The sequence below is a fragment of the Hirundo rustica genome, chromosome 13 (assembly GCF_015227805.2).
Source record: "Hirundo rustica isolate bHirRus1 chromosome 13, bHirRus1.pri.v3, whole genome shotgun sequence".
Taxonomy (NCBI): Eukaryota; Metazoa; Chordata; class Aves; order Passeriformes; family Hirundinidae; genus Hirundo; species Hirundo rustica.
Genome location: NC_053462.1, coordinates 3045396 through 3070137, shown reverse-complemented (window position 1 = coordinate 3070137; position 24742 = coordinate 3045396). Strand labels below are relative to the sequence as shown.

The 24742-nt window shown below is 51.2% G+C and overlaps 2 protein-coding genes across 3 annotated transcripts in view; one reads left to right on the top strand and one right to left on the bottom strand.

Annotated features, from left to right (window-relative positions):
* The window catches only part of CSNK1G1 (casein kinase 1 gamma 1), a 101698-nt gene extending 82103 nt beyond the window's left edge, over nucleotides 1–19595 (top strand). For both annotated transcript variants that reach the window (XM_040077089.2, XM_040077088.2), the window contains exons 9-14: nucleotides 1265–1349; nucleotides 2949–3097; nucleotides 4692–4796; nucleotides 9385–9492; nucleotides 13513–13619; nucleotides 18837–19595. In XM_040077089.2, coding sequence (XP_039933023.1) covers nucleotides 1265–1349; nucleotides 2949–3097; nucleotides 4692–4796; nucleotides 9385–9492; nucleotides 13513–13619; nucleotides 18837–18891 — 609 coding nt within the window. In that variant the 3' untranslated portion in view covers nucleotides 18892–19595. The remainder of the gene's footprint in view (nucleotides 1–1264; nucleotides 1350–2948; nucleotides 3098–4691; nucleotides 4797–9384; nucleotides 9493–13512; nucleotides 13620–18836) is intronic.
* Nucleotides 19596–22117: 2522 nt separating this feature from the next.
* Nucleotides 22118–24525, bottom strand: LOC120758738 (uncharacterized). Its single transcript, XM_040077348.2, has 2 exons — nucleotides 23585–24525; nucleotides 22118–23105 (listed from the first exon to the last, which is right to left on the bottom strand). The coding sequence occupies exons 1-2, from the start codon at nucleotides 23672–23674 to the stop codon at nucleotides 22206–22208; spliced, it is 990 nt and encodes a 329-aa protein (XP_039933282.1). The 5' UTR covers nucleotides 23675–24525; the 3' UTR covers nucleotides 22118–22205.
* Nucleotides 24526–24742: the final 217 nt, after the last annotated feature.

The following is a 24742-nucleotide window of genomic DNA, read 5'->3' as shown; positions in this document are numbered from 1 at the left end:
TCTTGTTGGAAAAAGGAGCCAAGGCTTTGTGTTCAGGAGCTGCTCAGCAGAGTTCTGCAGTGATCAGTGAGTATAGACCCAGTTGGGTTGGTAGACTTTGTTCAGCTGCTTTTCACCACCTATCCACAGTTAGCCTCAGCTCAGCCTCATCAGGCACATGCCAGAAATGTTGGCAACAGCTCATAAAAGCAAAGAAGCTTTTTCAAGCATGAAAGGGATTGTGAAAGAAATCAGACTCTCTCTGATTTTATGTCCACACCTCTCTGTTCAGTGTATTGTTGTAGTACGGATTTTCTTTCTGGCTTAGTTGAAGTCATCTGCTTTAAATTAATCCTGTAAGTTCTTCTAAAATAATTTCAAGTTTATACGAGGTCCTACAAAAGTTCCTCAGTTCAGTGCTGAACTTGATAAGAATTACTTGACTTTTTTGAGGTCCAGGGCGAGCACAGACTCTCCAGCTGGATTTAGAATGTGGCATCTTTGCCCTTCTAGGTTTCCTCGACTTACACTTTTGGTCTGTATTGTCAGGGCTGTATCTGCAGAAAGTGTCTACAGTGCTAATTATGCTGCTTCCAGGTCTAATTGACATATTTTGAAATGGAAGCAAGAAACCCCACTTTTAGGGTGCCAGCTGGAGCAGAGTTCTCTGCCTCAGGTTGATTTAGGTGGGAAATCCAACTGCAAATGGTTTCATTTCCTTGTTGACCAGATATTAAACCAGTGCTGAGTGATGGACGGTTTGGGGGTGAAAGGAAAGGCTATGTGGAAGCAACCTGGGATTTGGGAGAAGTGTGACTGATGTAGAGTCATTATCAATGTGGTAACATTCTGTTGCACAGAGGGGAACCCAAATTGCTGTGTGATGGGTCTGTTCTGCAGTTGTTTGTGAAGGCAGCTCCATGGCCCTAAGCCTGGGGAGGTCCTGATGTGCCATCACAGTTCATGCACCTTTATTTCCTTCTCTCATGAAACCTTCCCTGCACAGTCCTCAGGACTAGGCTGTGAGAAATGAGCCTTGTAAGACACTAATAAGGGTCCTGCCTTTCGTGAATGAAGATGTTTTGAACATCCTTGGATGTTCTCTGCTAATAGCCTGTGAAATATTCCTACTGGTATAGTCCAGGATGCAGTTCAGCTACAAGTAACATCTCCTGATGTCACCCAGAATGGTCATTAAATACCTTGTTTTTCTTCCCATACAGCATGTCCTTTCTCACATGGTTGAACTCTTTCTCCACAACTGTTTTGTCTTTGTGCGCTGCAGGCTGACACCTTAAAAGAGAGATATCAGAAGATTGGGGACACAAAGAGAAACACTCCGGTTGAAGTTCTCTGTGAGAACTTTCCAGGTAAAGCCCTGGTGGGATCGTGTGAGTGCAGCTGGAGGTGGCCATACCTCGTTAAATAGGATGGGCCTGCACCCCTCTGTCAGGAAGTATTGGATGACGTGTATCCATCGTGTTGTTCCTCAAGCTGGCAAACAACTGGAGCTGCTGCTATAAGTTAGCAGGGCCTGAGGTCTCAAAATGAACAAAGCTCTTCTCATCAAGGAGGCTGAACAGTGGTCAAGGGCCTTGTATGCTTGCTTTACTTCTTGGCTTCCTTCCAAAAGGGCTCATTGTTATTTTCCCTCTCCAAATGTGTTGAAACTACCAAGTTAATTATTTTCCAAATGGAAGGTTTTACAGGTGTTGCAGGTGTAGGTGGCCAGCTTGGAAGATGGGATGGTGTGTCTGTCCATGAATTCCACTTTCTGGGAGCAGTTTTAAGGAGAGCATTACTAAAGTGTGCTTCTAGCCAAGCCCAACACCTGATGTCCAGTTAAACAAACCTTGGAGCCAGAAGAGCAGGGCACAGAGTTAGTGCCTTCCCCAGGGTCTCCTGGCCACAGAGTGGGCTTGGGAGGTTTTGTGGGGGCTTTCTGAAGTCCTGACACCAAGGCGAGCACCCACAATTAATCCCATTCCTATAGGAGCTGTTGTGCTCTTTCCCAGCACGAGGAGCAGCGAGCCTGGAACGGGATCGTTGTTCACTCAAGTCACTGTAATTCCCCAGATGTCGTATTCCAAAATTCACCTGGTTCCAAGCAGAACAGCTTCAGGTTGGCTGTTCTCATCTTTTTGCCAATATTCCTCCTCACAGTTTCTTCAGGTCTGGGCTGATGGGAGATGAGAAAACTGAGTTCTGTCCCTTTCTTGCCTGAAACCAGTTGTTCTTCACCCTCTGGAGGTACTTAAAAGAGAGGATTCTTTCTTCCTTTTTCCCCTCTTTTACCTCCATGGAAGCCACAAGCCACAAACAGAGTTAAGTATCAATAAACAGTTCTATTCTTATTTTTGTCAGCTGAAGGCAGGACCATGAACCAAGGAAGAGCCGGGAAGAGGCAGGACATGAGTTCCTAGGGCTCAATATTCTGTCCATGCAAAGTGTGACCCAGATGCAGGAAAACAATTAATTAGCTTAAAACCAAACCCTGGTCTGTAAATTAACCCTCTTGAGGTAAATCGACCTTGGAGCCTCCCCCTCTAGTCTAGTTTTGAATATTCAGGCACTGCCAGTGTCATGATGGGTCACCTTCCACTATTCCAGGATGCTCCAAGCCCCATCCAACCTGGCCTTGCACACTTTCAGGGATGGGGCATCCACAGCATTCTACATGCCTGTGAGCAGCCTGTTGTCAAATTTAGTGATTTTATATTTCTCACTCTGTTTATTTTTATATAAGTGTTTAGAATAAATCAGGGTGTGGAAGTCAGATTTGGGCAGAGGTGGGACTTCCATCTTTGCTTGAGAAGTATTTGCATTGTTTTTCATTGAGGGCTGTTCCTAAAAACCATGACTTGTAGGAGAAAAGCCAGAGGCAGCGCTGGCAGCCCAGACATTGGTTTCTAACAAGTCATTTGGAAGATTGAGGATAAAAGCTGCTGCTTTTTCCCCTTTTCCGGCAGAGGAGATGGCCACGTACCTCCGCTATGTCCGGCGATTAGACTTCTTTGAGAGACCAGACTACGATTACCTACGGACCATCTTCACGGAGCTGTTTGAAAAGAAAGGCTACACCTTTGACTATGCCTACGACTGGGTCGGCAGGCCAATTGTGAGTTGCTCCTGCAAAATCCCATGCCTTGCCTTCCAGGTGCTGCTTTCCCACCACTGCCTTTTTGTTCCCAATAATCCCAATTAATGCCAGTGAGTTTAGGATCAAATCTTTCAATTCTCAACACAGTGAGATGTCCTGACGTTGTGTTCAGGGGGTTCTTGCAATGCCTCCAAGTTTTCCTAATGGATGGAGGCCCCGTCCCACCTCTCTGGACATGGAAGCCTCATTTTCCCATTTGTGACAATGAACATGATGAGACCGAATTCCCTCTAGTCTAGAACAGGATTGGAGACCACTATCTAAAATCCATCTTAAACCAGGAGAATCTTGGAAACCCCCTGTAATGGTCATGTTCCCATTGAAAAGGTACAGGAGATTGAGGCAGGGTTCTGATGGATCTTCAGTGAATAGTAGAATCCCAGAATGATTTGGGTTGGAAGGGATTCTAAAGCCCACTTTGTTCTACCCCTCTGCCATGGGCAGGGACACATTCCATTTATCCCAGGTTGCTCCAAGCCCCATCCAACCTGGCCTTGGACACTTGCAGGGGTGGGGTAGCCGCAGCTTCTCTGGGCAGCCTTGCCAGAGCCTCACCACCCTCACAGGGAGGAATTTCTCCCAAATATCTAGTCTAAACTTGCTCTCCTGAACTCAGAATATCTTGGAGGACACTCAGAGGCTGAACCAGCTCTGTACAGTACATGGCAAGGAAATGTGGCAGGAACCAACCTCCATTCAGCAGTTCCAGGACTCCATGTGGACCATGACCCTGATCTCGTTGCTTCACTTTTATCATCAAAGCCCAGTTAAACTCAGGAAGACCTTGGCCAAAGGATGTATCATGGGGAAATATGGTAGAAGAATTCAAAGTTCTTTGTTTTGGGTCATTCTGCTCACGACCCACCCCAAAGACCAGTAATGACATCTGTAAATGAATTTTCACTAGTGCCAGATCAAATGCCATCAGTGCTAAACTTGGTACCACTGCCAGAGCTTTGCTGTCCCAAATATATTTAGCATTCCCAATGCTTACTGTGCTCAACAGAGTTCCTAAGAAATCATTCCCTTTGTGAATCAAGATTTTCTCTTCATTTTTCTTTAATTACAAAGGCAGTTGATAAAGAGCACCTTGTAAGACAGGCGTGCTACTGCTGACAACCACGGTGGTTGCCATGGAGATCTCAATGTTGGGAGCAGGGATTATGACTTTGGTGAGAAGAGAGCAGATGAAGCTTTAATTTTAACACGTCTTGTTTCTATGCAAGCGTGATTTTACAAGTGGTGAGACAATGGCATGAGGAAAACAAGTCTGTATATTTTCTGTTGTAATAATTCTGTGTGAGCCACACTAGGTGTGATCTGACATCGAGACAGGCACCTAACTGTATCTTCTTAATTAATTTTTATATAAGACATTTGGTGCTGGTGTCCGCCATCAAATTTCATGTCTGTAAATCACAGGGATTTTACAGCCCTGGCTGTAAGTTCTCCTTGGTTCCTTTGGGCAGATGTTTTTCTTCTTTCTACTGGCTTGACAAGGTGCGTTTGTGCATGTGAGAGTCTTTGCCCTAACCAACACCTTATTTTGCAGCCTACTCCTGTGGGATCTGTCCATGTAGATTCTGGAACATCTGCAGTGACAAGAGACAGCCACATCCACCGGGATCGACCATCACAACAGGCCCTTCGCAATCAGGTGCATTGCTTGGCTCCTCTCCCGATTCCTCTGGCACTCGAGAAGCAGAAGCCACGTGGTTGGGGCTGATTCTTGATCATAGCAAGGACAATTCCCGCTTAATTTAGAGATGGTGATTTGAGGAGAATTTTGTCAAAGCAACAGGTTGTTGAAATAAGGTATCAAGAAGTGGCATTCCTCAGTATCGTGAGCCAACCAGAGTCCAGTTTGGAATGGTTTGGGTTTTTTCTGTAGTTTGTGGGTAAACAGATTAGAGTCAGTCACCCAGCCTGGTTAGACTCCCTGATTGCAACATTTTCTGAGGTGCTTTCACTCATACCACATGGACCATGGAGCAGACTGAGTTGTGTTGATTGCAGCCTGTTCCCAGGTGCCCTCTGCCCATGGAGCGTGCAGCTGTGACAGGGATGTGTGTCCCAAGAACATCCATATGTCCTTCTCAGAGTGTCCAGTTCACAGTGTGAGCGTTGCAGAGCACAAAGGACAGGCAGGGCAGAACCCTCAGGAAGGCATCACAGTCCGGATGAGCTGCCACAGGGAAACTGAATTTCCCATTTTTTTCTTTCTCGTTGTACTGTTTTGTTGGTGTTGAGAGTTTGGATTTTCTGCGTTAACAGAATCCTAGACTTTCAGTAAATCTCCAACTGCAGCTCCCAACTGGAGCCGTTGCTGCTCTTATTCCCAGGGAGTGGTTCCGGGCTCATTCTGTTCCCCCAACCTCCATGTTCTGCTCAGTTCCTCGAGCTGGGGTTCGTGGGCACAGAACCAAGCGTGGGGTGCAACAGCCTGTCTGGGCTCAGCCTTCCTGGGCTCTGAAAGGTCACACAGCTAACACGGCATAGGATCCCATCCCATCAGCTACAGTTGAGATGACCCCTCCTTGGGTAGTGTTGCTGTAGGAAGCTGGGTTGTGTGCAGCATGTGTGCATGGTGATTAGTGTGGGCTGGTCTGTGAGCCCTGATACAGCCATCTGCTTTAATAAATCCCCTGATGGATGCAGTGACCCCCTGGTTTTGGGGGGATTGTTCTGCCAGTTTCCTATTGTCCACCTCGACCACAGGCCTTCACATTGTGTATGTGTGAGGCATAGTGTTTCCTTGACGGCACAGTGACACCTGGCTTCCTTTTCAGGCATTTTAGTTCACAAAGGCCCAAAGAAATCCCAAAATATGCAGGCAGCCTGCAGGCCTTGTTCTTCTCAGCTGCACAGATAGTCCAGTTCTGGATTGCACAGCAAGTTCTGTCATATTTTCACTTAAACATTACTTAGGATGATGAATTATTTAATATAATATGGGGGAAATTAGGTTCTTCTCACCAAAACACAAACAGCTCTCTTCTGAGGGATGTTACTTTAAAGTCTTGAGCAAAGCATTGGTCTAAAGGAAAAAAGGCAAAAAAAAAAAACACATCTCAAGAAGTGAATTGGAGGTGTGGGTTTGGGTCTTCAGATTTAATGGCCTAATTTTTGTTCTTGGGTGTAATAACTGCAGGTTCTCTCTTAAAATATTTGACTCCTAGTAAAGGGCTAATGTGGAATCTCCTCTTTGTAGTCTCTTCCTCTAGAAAGTGAAGGGTTTTAATCAAAGATGAATGAGCTCTCCCCCCTCTGTCTTTAGTCTTGCTGTGTGATTTGGAAGCTGGTAGAAGGGTGATGAGTGTTAATGGGAACTTGATGCTCCCAAGCTGTATCAGGGAACCTTTTGGTTGGATATCAGGAAAAGGCTCTTCCCCCAGAGGGTGGTTGGGCACTGAGCACGTTCCACAGGGAATGGTCATGGCCCAAGGCTGCCAGAGTTCCAGGAGTGTTCAGACAACGCTTACAGGCACAGAGTGGGATTGTTGGGGTGTCTGTGCAGGGCCAGGAGTCACACTGATGGTCCTTGTGGATCACTTCCTTCTCAGAATATTCTCTTCTATTCTGTTCTGAATTTCATGGCATCACATCCTTAGTGTCACTCCTTAGGTTGTGTTGGGCTCAGCTCAAGCCAGCTTCAAACCCAGTTTGTCACGTACTTGGCTGTAGAGCTAAAAGAGACAAATCTGGCTCTTGTGGCTACTGGAGCCTTTCCTGGAAATTGGTTTCAGGCTCCCAGGCAGGAGCCTGCGTCTCCCAGCACTGATGTATCTTCATTCCCTGGGCTAGTCAAGCCATCTGATGCCATGGAAGAATAGCACTCAATATGTGCTTTCTACTAGCTCATAAAACCTGCATTTAAATTCTCCAGTTGTTCCTAATCTTGTGAATTACAGCCATTAAAAAAATATTCCAAGGGAGATGCTTCTTCTTTGGATGTCACCAAGGACAAAGAGGTGTAAGCAGCATCTCAGGCTGATGTGTAGTGAGAATATTTGATAAATGAGATGATCTTAAGGTCCCTTCCAAACACACTGTTCAATGATCCTATGACAAAATCACCTCTAGGGAAATAGCACTTGGTTTTGGTGCCTGCTTGGAAGAGCAGCCCCGTGGGTCACTCTGGGAGGCAGTCAGAGCAAGGGGAACAATAATGGATGTTTTATGGAGGCTTCTCTTTTAATTCTCCTATTTTTTTGCATGTGTTCCTGCTCTAGTTCAATGACAATTTACTAGTTATTGTTGAAGTTTATTCTAAGGTTTCTGGAGTCTTTCTTTGGGTGCACTTTCACTGCTCACAACCTGGGTTTGTTCGTTGGAACCTCTTGTTTCCTGGCCAGATCCATGGTGTCTCATTCAGCTGAGGCCAACAATGATCTGCTTGTCCCACACTTCCCAGTCTTTAGGAGGCATTCTTCCCATTGATCAGTTGCGTTCAGGTGTGCTGAGATCCTTCTGGGTCTTAGGTGAGCACTGTATGTGTTCTCATCAAAGCTGGGTGACTGTCTTGGTTTGAAAGACAGGTGTCTGCCAAGGAAGGTATGAACCTCCCTTGAAATGGAAAAAGTATGACCCCCTTCCCTCTGAATTATTATAACTTAGATATTAAGGGGCTTTCACGCAGAGATATGGGAGGAGGATGAACAGTTCCATACTAGTGTGTATGTGTAACAAGACAAACAAACCACCCCGCAGCAGCAGCTAACAGCAGCAGGAGCCCAGTCCCAGCCCGCTCCCGGCTGCGGCACCGTCCCCTCAGGTGCAGTTCCGGGCACAGCCGCCAGGGGCGCTGCTGGCTCCCGGCCGGGCAGGGCAGGTGCGCTGGCTCCCCCGCGCTGCAGGGGGCGCTGTGGCCGCCTCTCCCTCACACGGTAATGGCGGGCGGGCCGCAGAGAGGTTCAGGGCTGCGGCAGGAACCGCGGAGCGGCGGCTGGGAGGAGCAGATCCCAGAGCAGTAAATGAAATGGATCAGAATCTTCGCAGCTATAGCAAGAGCCCCGAGGCGTCCCACGTAGTGAAAAACCCAAAGCGGCGGGGCTGGGCAGCGGCAGGCAGGCTCCTGAACGCTGGAGAGACGCTGCCCTGGATGGGGAAGGGGCTCAGGTCCCGGGATTTTCCCTGAGCCACCTGAGTAGATGGTGAGGGTCCTTCCTAGTGAGGTAGGGTGCCAATAATGTCCCAGTCCTATGGCTGCTCTTATGAGCAAAGGCTCACGCACGGTAAGGAAGAAGCAGTACAGGGCTGGGCTCCCAGCAGTGGCAGTGAATTCTCCCCACAGTAAGCAGCAGCTCAAGCCTTCTCCCCTGATGCTAGGAGCTGCACCTGCTCCGTTTCCCCAGCCTAAAATCTCGAGGTAACTCTGCCCTTCCCAAGAGAAAAGCCCTCAGGTAAGAGAGTAGCCAGCTGCACCCTTCCGCCTCCTCCTCCTCCCCCCAGCCACATCTTTTGTTCTCTTAAGTATTGGTAGTTATTGTTTCTTAGCAACAGATGGGACAAAATTCCATGGAGAGAAAGAAACAAAAGGAAAAACCCTAACCCCCAACTGTGACCCACTGGAGGTTCAAGTGCAAGGGCAAAGTGATTCTTCTAAGAAAACAAAGTTCTAATACTTTAAACCACCTGACATGTTCATCTGTTGGGGGCAAAGAGGAAACGTGTTAGACAAAGCTTCTTATCTACTTTTCTGCAGAAACCCAAAAAGCCCCCAACTCTCTCTCCAGTCAAGCAGGTGTGGATGTTTCCTTCTGCACTGCACAGGTGAATCAGTGTGTGGAACTGCCTTTGGGTGAAATGAAATGTTTGGCTTTGGTTTATGTTGCAAATTTTAGTTTAAAAAGATGTATTTGAGGGAGGTTTAGCTTGTGAATCCCATCCTGCTGCCATTCCAAGTGATTTGGTGTGTGTGGCCTGATGGACATAGTTACCGTCAGTGTAATTGTGGCTGTGCTGAAATCCATGGAAGTGAAGCTGTTGTAAGGAAATTATTTCTAGAATACATCTTTCCCTTCATTCAGCAGCTAGAGGAGATGAAAACCGCTCTCACACGCAGCCACCACAGAAGTAAATAATGAGGTGCACTTGGTAAAAGGGAATTTTAGCTCAGCTAAAAGCGTAAATGCCTTGCTTTCTGCAAAGAAACTAACTCACTAACCAACACACCTTTATTTCTTCTCCTCATTCACCTTTTGCCCTCCCTTCTGTTTCTTTCATGCTCCTGAACTCCTGAGCAGGCGTCGTCGGATCGCCGAGGAGAGTGGGAAATCCAGCCGAGCCGGCAGACAAATACCTCGTACTTGACATCTCATTTGGCTGCAGATCGACATGGAGGATCAGTGCAGGTACCTCTTCCTTCTGTTGTGTGCAGCCTTTGTGTTAAACCCCCTGAATTCTTTTCAAATTGCAGCGATGTTGTGGTCAGGAAAGCAGTTTCACTGGTCCTGTCCCAAATGTCATGCTCAAGCCATGGTTTGGAAAGGACCCAAGCTGTGACGGCCTATACCATGGCTTTTACTGTTTCAACAAAAAATTTTGAGCTATTTTGAACCCAAATTTGTTAAACTGAAGACAGAAAGGAGTGGCATTAGTAGGTCTGGTCTATAAAGTACCCTCTATCCTATCTTGGAGGTGCTCTAGAGCAATACAGGCAGCTGAAATAGGATTTGTTGTACACAGTCTACATTAATGTTGGGAAAAGAGTTGAGCTGTTCCAAAGCAGATTGCCACCAGTTTGAGGGCACACTGAGCACAAGCTAATCCCCAGATCCCCAGAGGGTTTCCCTGGAAGATGAGCAGAGGATGTGCAACAGACAGTGTTGGAGCTGACTCTACCAGTGTTTTCAAATTCCTGAAAAATTCCTGTTCATGAAGCCCTACCTGTCCTGGTTGTCACTCAGGCTCGCTGAGCGACCTTCTGGCACTAAAGCCAGAGTGAACTGTCTGGACAAGCTGGAGAGTCATCCGAGCAAACAAGAACTCTGCTATCACTGCCTCTTTGGCAGAGCTTTGCAGTGAGAGCTGGCTCTGCTGTCAGACACAGCACCCTGAACGCTGGCTCTGGTGAAACGGGAAATTGGTGCTTGGAGCAGGACAGAGCTGAGCCGAGGAGGCAGGTAGTGCAGGATGTCCCTAGGAAAAATGAAGATTAGGCTGATATGTTTACTTATTCCTGATACTTAGTTGGGTTTAATGTGGTTTTGGCTTCCACAGTTCTCTTTTAATTTAAAGCTATTTTACTGAGTAGCAGAGAAACAAAGCTAAGGAGGACCTGATGGATGTGTAGCTCTGCTGTCAGATGTGAGCAGAAAGGACTGGATGGGGTTTGGAGCAACCTGTTCCAGTGGAAGGTGTCTCTGCCCATGTCAGGGGTGTTGCTAGAGGACATGAAGAGAAATGACACTCACACTCTGACTCCAAGGCAAAAAGAAGGCTAACTTTATTATGGTTAGTTTGCTTATATAGATTCTGGACAATGACCAGGGATTGGAGAACAAGGTTACCACCTCTCCATCCCACTGGCCAGGCTAGAAGTCAATCAGTTGTCCCTCATCAGAAAGGAATGTGAAAATCAATTCTTGTTTACGTTACAAGCGTGAGAAGACTCAACTACAGAATGGTAAACATTCACAGAAGGCTAACAGAATATGGCAACACAGGGGTTTGGATTAGATGAACTGTAAAGGTTCTTTCTGACACAAACTGTTCTGTGATTGTACAACTTCAGCACTCAGTAGACAGTAGATGTTTTTATTCATATTTTTTTAATGTGAGTGTCCCATTCTGCAATAAAAGGGGGAGTCGGGAAGGATTCTTTTGATAGATTTCTCGGATGAAAACAAAGCGCCAATGCAGCAATATTATATCTGAGGACCATTCATTGATTAAAAAGGGTGTTTCTACTAAAGGGGTAGAGGAAAATGGGCAGAGCAAGGAAAAAGAGGAGGAAGAAACAGAAGACAGGGACAGCGTTACCACAAGAACCCCGGCTCTTTGTCAGCATCAGCTTAGCAGGCGGAGCGTGCGTGCTGCCACCTGCAGTGTGTTTGCATCGCTCCCGTGGCGGGCTGGGTGCGATTTCCAAACAGCAGCAGGCTGCGTGCTCCTTCCCTCAGCAGGGAACAGGCTGCCGTGGCCACGGGTGCAGTCCTGGAGCAGCTGCAGGTTCCCAGGTTTGGGGCACGGCAGCTGCAGGCATGACCGAGTGCAGGGGGCAGCAGCAGGCTGGTCACTGCGGGCTGGTGCCACAGCGGGTTGGTGCAGGAGTGCAGCGCAGGAAATACAGCGGTGGTGGTGGTTGCGGCTGGATGCAAGCGGGCTCGTCCTGCAGACAGCTGCGGTGGCAGCTGCGGGCTCGGCTAGGTGCAGGTTGGTGGTGGCGGCGGCTGTGCCCAGGAAGCACGACAGGAATGGGCGGCTGCAGCGGTGCCCGCTCTGTCGGGGAGGCAGCGGAGCACGAGGTCATCTCAATGACAATCTGGTTTGCGGGAACAGTGAAGCAGGGAAGCAGGACCACAGGGAGGAAAAGGCATGGGGAGGAGGGGGGCCAAGCAGACCCTACAAGCGAGCCCCCGCTCCCTCCTAGCAACCCAAAGTGAAATACCCTTGTTGTGTCATAGTTTGCTGCTTTTATGTGTTAAGGTTCCTCCCGCAGCCTGAACTCCCTGGGCATTCTTCACAGGCATCCAGGCATTTGCCCCACTGGGAAGTGGGGAATGGTCACTCACAGTCCGATCATGGAGGCTTTCTCTGCCCTGATTGACTGCTAGGAGAAACCTCCCTGGGGACAGGGCTGCTAGCACAATATGTACAGCTCTTATAGGAATCTTTCATCTCATGTATAACATATGTTGAAGCCTAAATAAAAATCAGATTGATTCCTCTCTCAGTGAGGGGAGTGTTTCCTTGTGACAGCAGCGCTGAAGCAGCCCTAGGAATCAGACAGGAAGAGTTGCCAACTTGAGCAGTTTACAAGCACCTTGTGCCACTGTAAGCACTAAAATTCTGCTTATCTGCAGTTGAGAACAGGAAATGTGCTGTGTGTGGCTGCTAAGCTGCAGAGGCTGGAATAGTTCCTCAGCAGACACCCCAGCTCATGCTGGACCTTGGCTGGTCAGCAGCTTCGAGTCACCATTCCCTTTAAGGCAGAATTTTCCACACAAAAATGAAGTGTAGGCACATGAAAAGCGAGGGGGAAAATCAAAGCCTTTTGTAAATTTGAATTTAACAAGTAGCTGAACAAAGTGTGGGAAGAACCCTGGGAACAACGCAATTAAGTGCCAGTGCTCTGCAGATCTGCATGGGAAGCATGGGCATGATGAGTAAGGGAAGGGGTGAAGACCAAGGAGTTGCCGCTCAAAGAGAGTTCTGAGCACCGTGTGAGCTGAGTTCTGACCTGTCCTGGCAGAGCCCAAGGGGCCTGGCTGGCAGAAACAGCAGCTCTTTGTAGGACTGAAGTGTTCAAAATTAACATAATGTGCTGACTAGGGCATATCTGCTCCAAGAGCTCCCTTCCCTTCATCCCTGATGGTCAGGTCATCCAGAGCCACCAGGAGTTCTGGGTACCTCCCTACCCCCACTCCATTGGAGAACCTTGTAGAAAGGCTAAGAGGAGAAACAAGGTAGGGAAACCAGGTGTCCTTACAGCTCTGCAGCCAAGAGCACTCCCAGCACTCCAGCAGCAAGGCGCAGGAGCCTGTGCTAACATCTAGGTGAAGCATGGAAGGGTCAGCCAAACTTTCTGTCCCATGCAGGATGCTTTGGGGGTTGTCATAGTAATGGAGCAGCGGTTAGTTATCGAGAAAATTATGTGGATGTCTTGGTTTGAAAGACAGATGTCTGCCAAGGAAGGCTAGAACCTTTCTTGGAATGGAAAATATGACTCTTCCTTCTGAATTATTATAACTTTGAAATTAAGGGGCTTTCACGCAGAGATATGGGAGGAGGATTAACAGTTCCACACTAGTGTGTATATGTGTAACAAGACAAACAAACCACCCTGCAGCACCAAACAGCAGCAGGAGCCCAGTCCCAGCCTGCTCCCGGCTGTGGCACTGTCCCCTCTGGTGCAGTTCTGGGCAGTGTACAGGGCTGGCAGTCAGCGCTCACACCAGTGCCTGTGCTACCAGAGGGGCCTCTCGATGTGCTGGGCACAGGAGTGTGAGTTAGGGAGCACACACACAGGCCCCTGCCTGCTGCTCTGCTTTGGCTGCTCCAGCCTGGAGACTCCAAGACGCCCATGAAACTCGGCAGCCTCCTGACAGGGTGCTAAGAGACAGGAGCAAACGGTTATTGGTCAGATTTCCCACTCCCTCAGCAGTCCTTGCCAGGGAGCCTTGTGAACGGGGTGTTCCTTTGTGTTGCAGGTGGTGAGCTCAACCAACGGGGAGCTGAACGTGGACGACCCAACAGGAGCACACTCCAACGCACCCATCACGGCGCAGGCGGAGGTGGAGGTGGTGGAGGAAGCTAAGTACGTTTGCTTTACAACTGGCTTTCCACTGGTTGGTCATTATCCTTCTCCTGGGAAGCGAGTGGGGACATTTTTCTGTGGCAAAGTCCTCAATGCTCGTGTCCCACGCCCTTTTCCTTGCATATTGCTGCTTTTGTGCATGGTGCCTTCAGTGCTGCTGCTGCTGCCGCTTCTCTTTGACACTTGTCATGCCTGGAGAACATAACTCTTGCTCAGAGCATGTATTGCCAGTTAGACTTTTCAGTAGCACAGATACCAAAATACCAGGAGCTGATCTCAGGAATCCCGGTGAGCGTCCCCCATTGCAGAGGGAGAACACACTGTGCTCTCGTGCTGACAGTGTAGGAGTAGCTTGAGCACAGCTCAGCAAAGAGATCATTGGTCTGAGAGTTGTCACTTCATTTCTGGCTGTGAGAGCTGGGTGCCAGGTATCCTGAACAGTCTGGAAGTAACTCTTGCAGGGATGGTTAGTTCTCCCTGGGGTTTCTCTTGATCCAGCCCTGAGAAGCTGAGTGAATGGAACCAGAAGCAGCTTATGGAGGAGAAAGTGCTTCCTGTGAGCTGACCTCTCCTGTAGCTTGTGGTCAGACAGGAGAACTGCTGTCAGAGCTGCTGCTTTGGCCATGTTGGCTCCTGTCCTGCATCGGGCACCTTCGTGTCACCTTTTGCACCTTCTCGCTGCCTCTGAACTAAACCAGGACCTGTCACTGCAAGGTCACCACAGAGTTCTGGCAGTCCCCGAGCGAGGGGCCAGTAGCCCAGAGCAACCTTTGAACTGGTTGGTGCTGAGACATGGCCCAACTGCCTGGTTATTATTTGACTGGGTGATACTGGTGCCACTTGTCCCCCATGGTTTGCCTCAACCTTTGCGGGCACTTCTGTATGAAGCGAAAAAGTGGCAGGTGCAAGGAAGGGTGGATGGATGGATGGAAAAAATCCCTGGGTATGTGTCATCTGTGCTGGTTGTCCTGCAGGTCTTCTGCTCTCTATTCCCCAGTCCTTCGGGGATTCCCCTGTTCCTCAGGAAGCATGTGTGTGGGATCTTGCTCACTGGTAGCTGGCCTGGCAGTGATCCCAGCAGCCACAGACATGCCTTCTCCTCCCAGCCCAAGAAGCCTTGGATTTGGTGGAGGCTCCTCATCAAGCTGGGAAGTTGGGGGAGATCTTGAGGAGCAACTTCCAGAGTGGGCAACATTTCTTAGATATTGGTTGTGTGGCTGGCAGAGATCACCAGTTTGGCACCATGGGCTCTGAAGGGGGTTCCCCCAGGCCTGTGGCTCCTAGGATGGGGCAGATTGTCATCCTCAACCGGTCTGATCCAACAATCCAGTGCAAGGAAGAACCAGGAACATCTCCAGCCCATGTTTGTACAGCAAGGCCAGGTCCAGCCCCCACTCTATGTACACTGGAGACGTCAAGCCAGGTGGGAAGGAGCTGTGCCACCCAGGCCTTATCACACAGCACATGGAGCTGTCCTTCTCTCTCCAGCCCTTGTTTGTGTGCTCCCAGATTGGTTTTGGAGGTGCTGGGAAGCAGAGCATAAGCTGCTTTGCACTGACAGGTTTGGGGTCTCTTGTAATTCTCAAGCATGGGTCGCTTCATTCTGCTTGCCACAGGGAGGGCTTTGTCTTTGATTACCTCTCTGATCACAAATCCCCTCAGGCACACAAGGAGGGCAGAGGACTTTGGGATTCTGCTCTGCAGAAGAGGGTGCCAGAGAGAGCTGGCAGGAGCTGGAGCTGGGCTCTGTGTTTTGAGATGATGTGCAGTAGTGGGATGGGCTTTCCCTGGCACTCCACAGGCAGAGCTGTGCCAATGCTTCTGCTTGGAGTGTGGTGGCGAAAAGCTCCGGATTCTGGCAGTGGGTGTCGCTGGAGGGCAGGTCCCAGGTGTAGATCCATCATCAGGCCCTTCTGCTGCTGGAGCTCTAAGGGACAAGAGCTGCTGGTGGCCCGGAGTCCCTTTCTGACTCCAGCCCCAGATAAGAACCTGAGGGGTCCGGTGCCTCTGAGGAGAATGGGTGTTTGTCAGAGGCCTTGCACCCATGGAAGAGGTGGCGAGGGCAGACTGGTGTGAGTGTTGGGGCGGGCGGCGGGCAGGCCTGGTGTGTGTCTGCCGCTCTGCACTGCATGTTTGCATGGCTGCAGTGACTCGCTTCCATCCCACCTCTGTGAACTAATCGCTCTTTCTTCCTTTCTATGTTTTTTCTCTATACTCTCTGTAGCTGCCTGAAAATGCTCAACTTGTGGTGAGTCCCTCTCTCCAGTCCACATGCAAGGGGGAGCGGACCAGACTAGACTGGGGTTGGCAAAACCAAACCCACCAAATGCTAAAAAGGCACAAAGTCAAAGCCAACCCAGAGCTGTTTTGATTTTAGGACCATTTGCAATATTGGGGAGGGCATGGGCTGTGTCTGACCAGCCACACTAGGCTGAGGGATTTGGCTGATCTCTGAATGGATGGATGCAAAATCGGATTTTAATCCTTTCCTATTTGGCTTTCCATCTCCCCCAAACGTTTACGTCCCTGAACAGATGATGCCTGATGGAGTTGGGCAGAGTCGGGCCTAGGCTGGCTGAGCCTCTTGCAGGAATTCCTCACGCAGACGGTTACAAAAGGAAAACCCTGCACTGAGTATTCAGGAAGGGGGCCAGTTGCTTCCTTGGAAAGTCTCCTCTTGGAGAAGCACAGGCCAGGGAGGATGGAAGGACAAGGCCAGGGAGTCCTCATTAGTGACAGAGCCCTTACTCAGAGAGGGGTAGGTAAGAGGTGGCTCCTTTCAAGACAGCTGAGGTGCAGGTGAATGGGCTTCTCCAGGAAAGAAGGGGTGGAAAGGTTGGGATCAGCACTGGTCCAAGCCCGGCTCGGAACTTTATCAGGGCTTTGAAGCTGCAGCTGTAGTGTCCCAATCTCAGGTTGTCCCAGGAGGTGCCCCTTGGGGAAACCACATACCCAGTGAGTGGGGGACCAAGGGACCAAGCAGACACTCAGATGAGTTTGTAGGTTCCAGGGTGGTCTGGTGGGTGAAAGTTGCCACAGCGCGAGGGGACCAAGCCCGTGTGTGGCGAGGAATGTCCTTGTTGGATGGGAGACTGACTCTGCCCTGCTCTCCATAGGCATCGCCTCCAGTACCTTTGGCATCTCTGGCTTCTCTGTATGTCGTAGTCTGGGGCTGTTCTCTTGGGCATCATCTGCATGCAGAGAGATCACGTTCTGTAATTGTCAGCCTGCCTTACCCTTTTATTTTGGTGTTTTGCCTCTGCCTGTCTGAACCCTTCCCAGGACTTCCTTTCCTGAACCCTTCCCTGGATCTCTGAATAAGAGCCTAAAAAGACAGTCACAAAGAAAACCAGTCGAAAGTCAGTCAGCTCCCTTTGTCCGGTGCCCAAGGAGTCGAGTGCTGCTCAGCCCCTTCTTCCCTTACCCGCTGCATGCAAAACCATCACTCATGCATCCTCCATCCTCTCCCTGTGATGTCCCCCTTACTCACCATCGCACAAGCCATGAAGGAAGGTGGCTAATGTGGGAAAGACTGCAACAGGCTAAAGCAGAAGAAGGAGGCAGAGGGTCTGGGACAACAGAATGCCAGAGCAGTCCTGGGGTGGGGGTTCCAGCCTGACACAGGAGTGCTGAGGTGGCAGACAAACACCTCAGGGTGGGTGGGCAGCGATGGAGGCATCACTTGACCTGCAAGGACGAGGGCTTTGCATTTCTCCTCATCCCACCCTCAAACTGGGCCTGTTCAGGAGCCTAGAGACAAATCATGGACATCAGTCCGTGCAGTGGGAGGGGTCCTTCCTCTTGGGGGCTGTGGGAGCTCTCCACATCACAGGGAGAGTTGCTTGTTCTCCCAAGCAGTCAATCTGTGCTGGCAGGCTCAGCTCACGGCGGGTTGTGCTCACCCATTGCTTTTGCACCCCAGAGTGAGGCTTGTGCACTCAGGGACAAGTACCTGGGGGACAGTTCCTCCAGCTCTGAGAGGACAGGGGTGTAAAGCTGACATTCCATGAAAGACCCAGTGAAAAATAGTTTGGAGAAGATGTTAGAGTGGTTTGGAATGTTTTTAGCCTACAGTAGATGGTTGTGGGAAAAAACGGTCTTTGCATTCTCATGTTTGCCTGCCAGAGCTCAGGGAGCATTTGAACAACACTCTCAGGCACATGGTTGGATTCTTGGGGCTGTCCTGGGCAGAGCCAGGAGTTTGACTCCATGATCCTTGTGGGTCTCTTCCAACTCAGGATCTTCTAGACTTGGTGGTCTTCTCTGGTAGCTTATCCAGGCATCCCTTCCAGCAGCCCGAAAGAGCAGTCTTCCAGCATCACCCAGGCTTCTCCAGGGACAGCTGTCCCAGCAGATGGAGAAAGACATAGCTTGGGAGAACTCGCGCAGATGCACAGAGCATTCCTGACAGTGGGCTGAGGGTGGAAAGGTAGATACATGTTCAAAGCCAAGGAATTCTGCAGGAAGCCAGGAGGAGTGTAGGACAACTGCTCCCAGTGTATCCCACAGGGAACCCACCGCTCCTCACGGTTCAGCTGCGTTGGGCGTTCCTCTCCCCGCCTCAGCCTCCACTCTCCATCCTTCTTGCTTCCCCTAATCCTGTGCACCACCCTCAAATCGGATGGGGGAAGAAGCAGGGGTTCTGCATCCCAGCACTGAGTGATTGAGCCAAGGTGGAAGCTCTGGTTATCGTGAAAGGTTCAGTAAAGAAACCTGGTCCCTGAGCCGAGGTCTCTTTGGAACTTGTTTTTTTTTTTTAAGTGAACAGTGGTGAAAACCGTGTGTCTTGTGGCTGGGAAAAGCAGCCAGAGCTCACCATCCCAGTCCACTTCCCTTCCTCTGGGGTGGGACGGAGGGAGTGGACAACCTGGGTCCCTGTTTTACTGCTTTCCCAGATGGCTCCTTGTGTTCCAGTAGAGCCTGGGAGGGAGAAGCCTGGCCGGCACTCTGGGGCCTGGCAGTGGGACACCCCAGCTCGCCGTGGCTGCTCTCCCAGTCTGGGCTGGTGGTGTCATCCACCCACCAGCACCTGCCCCTGTCCCGGCAGCGTGGTGGGGCCCGGGCCAGGCGGGCAGAGATGCTGTTGCATGAGGACAAGAGGGGGGATGGCGGGGACATCATGGGGACATTGCTGACACATTGCGGGACACGGCAGGGCGATGCCGGGGACATGCTGGGCGCAGGGCTGACTCTCCCTCCTTGTCCTTTGTGCCCCAGGTGCTGCTGCTTCTTTAAGAGGAAACGGAAGAAGACGGCTCAGCGTCACAAGTGACCGGTGCCTCCTGGGCCTTGCAGGAACCACCACGCCTGCAGCTCCTGCCTTGTCTCACTGGAAGGGGCTTCTCTTTAGGAGGGAGGAGGAGGAGGAGGAGGCATAGGAGGAAGAGAGAAAAACGAAAACAAAAAAAAAAAAACCCAAGTGACATTTTAAACCAAAAAGAGAAGAAAACGTTCCAAAACAAACCAATCTGGGGTGGATCCGCTGAATGGTCTCCCTCATTCACTCCAAGCCTGAAGCTCCTTTTGGGACCAGGACTGTGGCTGGCTCAGGTCTTGGTCGCCCTGGGAGGGGGGCTGGCTGGCTGACCCTCCTTCCCGTTGTTTACGGCGAAGGCATCGTTGACGCAAACCTGAGGACTGTGCTTAGTTCCTGCTCACTTTCCTCCCCTCCTTCCCCTGCACTCTGCTCCTCAGTCCTCCTCCCTCCTTAATTAAGTGAAGAAATTCCATAGGCTCGATTGGCTGTGGAGAGGGCAGGAGGATGCGGGGCAGGCAGGAGAGTTGCTAGGAGAAGGGCCTGACTGCTGCAGCAGGAAGAGACAGGTTCTCTCTGTGGCTCCTTGGGAACAGTTACACTGTAATGTGCAAGCTGTGAGAAATTTGCAATCTACTGTTCCAGTTAGGGTTTTTTTTTCTGGCTCCCTTGACACCTCCCTCCTCTGACAGTAACAGAGCAGTGTGGATTGTTTTAAAGAAGCTGACGTCGTTGCACTTTTTATTATTTTTAGCATTTACAGATGCACATTGTATCTGTGGATTTCTGCGTGGCCACGCCAGCGCAGGCAGACATCCAGCGGGGAGGATGGTGGGGTGCACGGAAATGCCCTTGAGTGGGGATGTCCACAACCCTCGTGCCAGTCTGGGGCTCCTGACGCCCACCTTGGGCCACGCGCTGAGGAAAGCATACTTGAATTTCCAATCACCCTTCCTAGCTGCCAGTGAATGTCCTTTCCATGGTTTCCTACACCGTGCCTGACCCAGCTGGCTGGGAGACGTGAGGCTGACGCCCAGCGTGGGCCAGAGGGAGCGGCATGGGCTTTGCCAAGCCGGAGAAATTTCTTCTGGTTTAAGAGGTAGATGAGGATTGAGGTTCCTGAGAAACAGCCATTTCCTGAAGTGTGGGTGTTTCTTGGTGTGGGTAGCCAGGTAGCCTTCCCAAATCTCTCCTTGGGGTGGTTGGGAACCTTCTGCAAGTACATATTAGTGGGAGCAAAGCATCCCCAGCAGGGGAGAGGATACTTCATGCCTTAACACTGACCCCATCTCTCGATGGTCAGATAGGTTTGACTGGGAATCGCCTTCACATCCTCTCTGTGAGCATGGGGCAGGTGCAAGTTCGCCTGCAGCATCCCGCCCCCGGAGCAGCCACGGTTCTCCTGCACCACTTGGAGCCAAACCAATAGCAAGGAAAGGGCTTGGGGTGCTTTGCACACCCAGAAAAACTGAAATTTTGCATCTGACTGCAGCATTTCCCAAATTGGAGGAGAAGAGGCTGCCAGGCATTACTGGAGAGGTGGCAGGGCTGTGGGAGAACTCGAGCAGCTTTGGGGAGGTTATAACAGTTATAAGTAGGTTTGTTCGACTTTTTCTTTCCATGTGTGACACCAGATCAGGCTGGAATGGTTCACTTGTCAGAAACTTGGGCCTGGCTTACCCCCAAATCCTGGAAAGCATGAAGGAAGGAAAGGGAGAGACTAGATGTCATTATCATTTATTCAATTTAATGCTAATCTGTGTTGCTTGGAGTTCACAGAGCAACATTGCCAGGAGGTTCAGTTTCCCTGGCTGGATAGGAGCAGGCTTAGAGGGCAGGAGATCAGCCTGGGCAGCAAGCCCTGGGCTTGTTCCTCATGCATTCCTGAGTCAGGCAGACACTGGTGTGGTGCCAGGGTGGAAAAGCATCCCTCCTGGCCAGGATCCCCACACATCTCTCCATTCTCTGCTGTGTTCTCTCCATGCCTTATCCCAGTGAGCGCGATGGAGGCGCAGGGCCCTTGGCTCATGCATGCACCTCCTTCCCCCTTAGCAAAGCGCTTTCCTCCAGCCGGGCCGGGGTGGGAACGGGGCAGGAAGGGCACCACTCACCTCCCGCAGGCACAGCCTCCCCCAGGCGTGCAGCTCTGTCCCCTCCTGCCACAGGGAGGACATGGCCACGGGCACATTCCACCTTTCTCTTTCCAAGCTCCTCCGCTGCCAGTGGCTCCCAGAAGCTGCGTCTCTGGCGCAGGCATTCCTCTCTGCTGTAGGAAACCATGGTTTGGCGTCTTGGGAGGGGGGTCCAGGGGCACAGGCGCTCCCCGGGGAGCCGCCCCGCCCGCTGCCGACGGAGCTGGGCCCTGAGACACTTCCATTGCTGCCCTCCCAAGCCCCACTAAGTGCCTGTCACCAGAACTCGATTCCTTCTGCATCTCCTGCCGTGTTTGGTCATTCCTCGCTGCCTCCACTCAAGGAGCAGCTTGTAGTTGCAGCATATGTAAGTGTTTGCAGGGTGAGGGAGGGCGGGGGGGAAAGGGGCCATCTCAACAGGTTTTGTTCCTAAATGTTTTTGGTTTCTTTTGTTTTGTTGGTTTTTTTTGGGGGGGGGTTGTTTTTTGGGGTTTTTTTTAAGTGAATGTATTTGATCGTTTAGAAACTTCCCTGACCTTGTTTTTAAGTGGGTTGGTTTGAAAGCTGTTTCATGGTGACCCACTACAGCTTCTCTCTGGAGATACGGTGTTCTTTTAATCCTACAGTGATGTGTTTGGAGGGGAGGACTGTCCCCCCACGGCATGCTGGTAATGCTCACTTGTACCAAGCCCTCTTGCACTATAATCGTACGTTGGACTCTTCAAAAAAAGGGCAAAGATGAAGGGTGGCTTTTTAACAAAGAAATTAAAAAAAAAAAAAAAAAAAAAAGGAAAATAAAGCAGGTTACCAGCAAGTCCTGTGCTTGAGGGAACCGCTGTCCCCAGGGAGCTCAGAGGTGACAAGGAGATGCAGCCAGACTGAGCCAGCCATGCTGTGGTAGGATGTAGGGCATTAAACCTGGGCAATCTCTCCTCTCCTTGCCGGGAGCGGTCGGAAGCCAGGAGACCCCAGGGAAGGGGAGGGCTCCTGGGGGCTCCCGGCGCAGGTGCCTCTGGCGCAGCTCTCGGCCCACCAACGTTGCGATGCAGTCTTCTGAGGTATCAAGTGAGATGATTTTTTTTTTTTTTTCAATAAAACATTGCACTGCTGCATTGTTCTCCATGAATAGAAGTATTTATTACCTCAGCCTGACCATGGCACTTGTGTTTTGTCTTCCTTTGGCACTACTGGGCACTTGTGTCACCCTCTGCTCCCCTTGGAGGGGACAACGCATGGGTGGGACCTTGGGTACCTTCTCAACACTTCGTGCTTTACAGCCATGGGCGGTTCAGCCCTATGGTGCTCCGCCAAGGCACCGATTTCCCTTCTCCCTGGGCCCATGCGTTCTCCCTTTAGCTGACCTGGAATGCAGGATGCCTTGTCCTGAGGCAGCCCTTGAGAAGGGACCCGGGCTCGGCCCGGCCCGTCACAGCCCCCCCGGGGCTGCTGCATCCCCGTCTCCCCCCACAAACACCCTCGGCAGAAAAGCGGAGGGGGAAAAGCAACACAAAAGAAACCCTCTGAAGACCGCATGTAGCAGAAGGGGGAAGAACACCGAAAACATACACAGAAAAGGTTAAAAAGACACAAAGCGCTTGTGGCTCCCACCTCCCGGCCCGGAGCCCGCGGAGCTCGGCGGAGAGGAGCCGCCGATGCAGGGCCCGGCCCGGCGGAGCCGCCGCGGCTGTTGAAAATCCCGCGCAGAGACCAGAAGGGAACGACATTGGACATGTCAGCTCCGGGGAGGAGCTGGGAGCAGGGAATGTGCTCCGGTTCCTGCCCTCTGCAGAGCTCGCGCGTTCCGTACGGAGCTGCGAGCTGCCCGGGGCTCGGGGGTTTCTGGAGGATGAAGCTCACCGCGGCTTCCCGGGGAGCCGGAGCCGCCACCCCGCGCCGCCCGGGCACTGCGTCCCGCCGGAACCATTCCCCAGAGGCTCCCGCACACAGATTCTGTCTCCTGGCTCTTTGTTCGGGTCCCCCTGAGGCCGGCCTCTTCACATGGCTTAGATTGGAAGCGGCTTCAAAGTGGCTGTAACATTTTTTAGTAGCCTTTCCAACATGAAAAACGGAATTAAAAGGTAACTTTTCCATCGTTCGTGCCTAGAGGGAACAGAAACGGACCTACAGACACAGGAGGTGCTGACCGATAGGTCTCTGGAGCCTGCCGGAGGGGCTGGTTGCCGCAGCAGCTGCGGTCCCTTCAGCAGATTGTAATTTTTTAACCAATTTCTAATAAAATAACACTTAGGTAATGCTTTTGTGGCTACCATATCTTCCCCTATGGCTGCTGCCCACAAAACCTGCCCCAACTCGTCCCACCTTTCGATAGAAAAGGCATTTTGTACACCTACTCTCACATTGTTTTCTACGCCGCAGAATAAAGTTTGCAATTTCATTTTATCCTGTTTTATCCCCTCTTTCTGCAATATAAGTGCCCACACGCGTATTACCACTTTTTTGTCGGCTGAAATTCGTGATCTAAGATTTCCTGTGTTTTGCCCCTTTTTTAAACTCTCAGTCTGGACGTTACCCCATGCTCTATGCGGACTTTGGCCAGTGTTACACTCCAGGGCGCAAACCTTCCAAGCGTATTTTTCACGACTTTTTGGCCGCTGTGTGCCCGGCTCGAGGCCGTGATCTCCCACGATTCGAGATCGTGTCTCCCACATCTCCGGTTCTTGGCCGTGCACTCACCACCGCTGGCTGTCTCCCCACGTCTCAGTGGACGGAATGGGAGAGGGGTGCTGGGGCCTGCACCCCTGGCAAGGCTGTGGGATAAAAACTGAAGGAAGGAGTGAGGGAAGCCCTAATTCCTCTTAAATACCAGGAGAGGCCAGGCGGGAAGCACACAGGATTGATTATCGGTGGTGTTGCAGGTGCCTATGTTCAGCTTAGCATGATCACTGAAGGTATCACTGCCCATGGCAGAGGTTAGACTTGTAAAGGTGCCTTTGAACCCAAACCAGTCTGTGATTGCAAATCCTGGAGTTAATTCAGCATGTGGGAATTAGGTGTTCATCGGGTCTGGGCCAGTGTCAATCCCCAAAAAGATAAATCTCAGAGGTGGAGATGCAGGTTCCAAGGCTCAGGGAAGCCTTGGAGGTTCGAGGAACTTCGAGGTTCATCTCCTTGTCAGAGCGTACATGTCCCCAGACAAATTTTTGGGAACGGGAAATGAAAGTTCACGCTAAAAATGGTACATTAAAGGCTGGGAATTAGGGGGGAAAAGGTTACACGAGCTATCACAGTGTGGAGCAGATTCCAAGCGCGGGATATCTTCGGTTCAGGTGCAGGTGTCGGAGCGGGCACAGCGCCAGCTGCTCTCAGAGGTGCATAGGCTCTGGGGTGGGTGGCTTTCTTCAAGGCGATTGCTCCGACATTGACCGACCCGCAGCCACTTAGCTCCCCGTGGACTCGGCTCGTCCTCCCAAGCGGTCACCTGCCCCGGGGGCGGCGGCTGCAGGTCCCGGGCACACCGGGCCCGCAGGACAAAGCGGGGAGGCGCCGGGACACACCAGGGACACGCCGGAACAGCGACCCTGCCCGGCGCCGGCTCCCGCCCTCCGGCCCTCCCATTGGCCACGGCCACCCTAGATCCCGCCCCCACCCGCCTCTTCCCCCTCGGTGACCAATCACCGCGGCGCTCCGCTTCTGATTGACGGCGTCGCGGCCGCCCGGCGAGGGGCAACGTGGCATACGCCCGCGCCCCCCTCGGCCGGAAGGTGCTACCTTTCCCC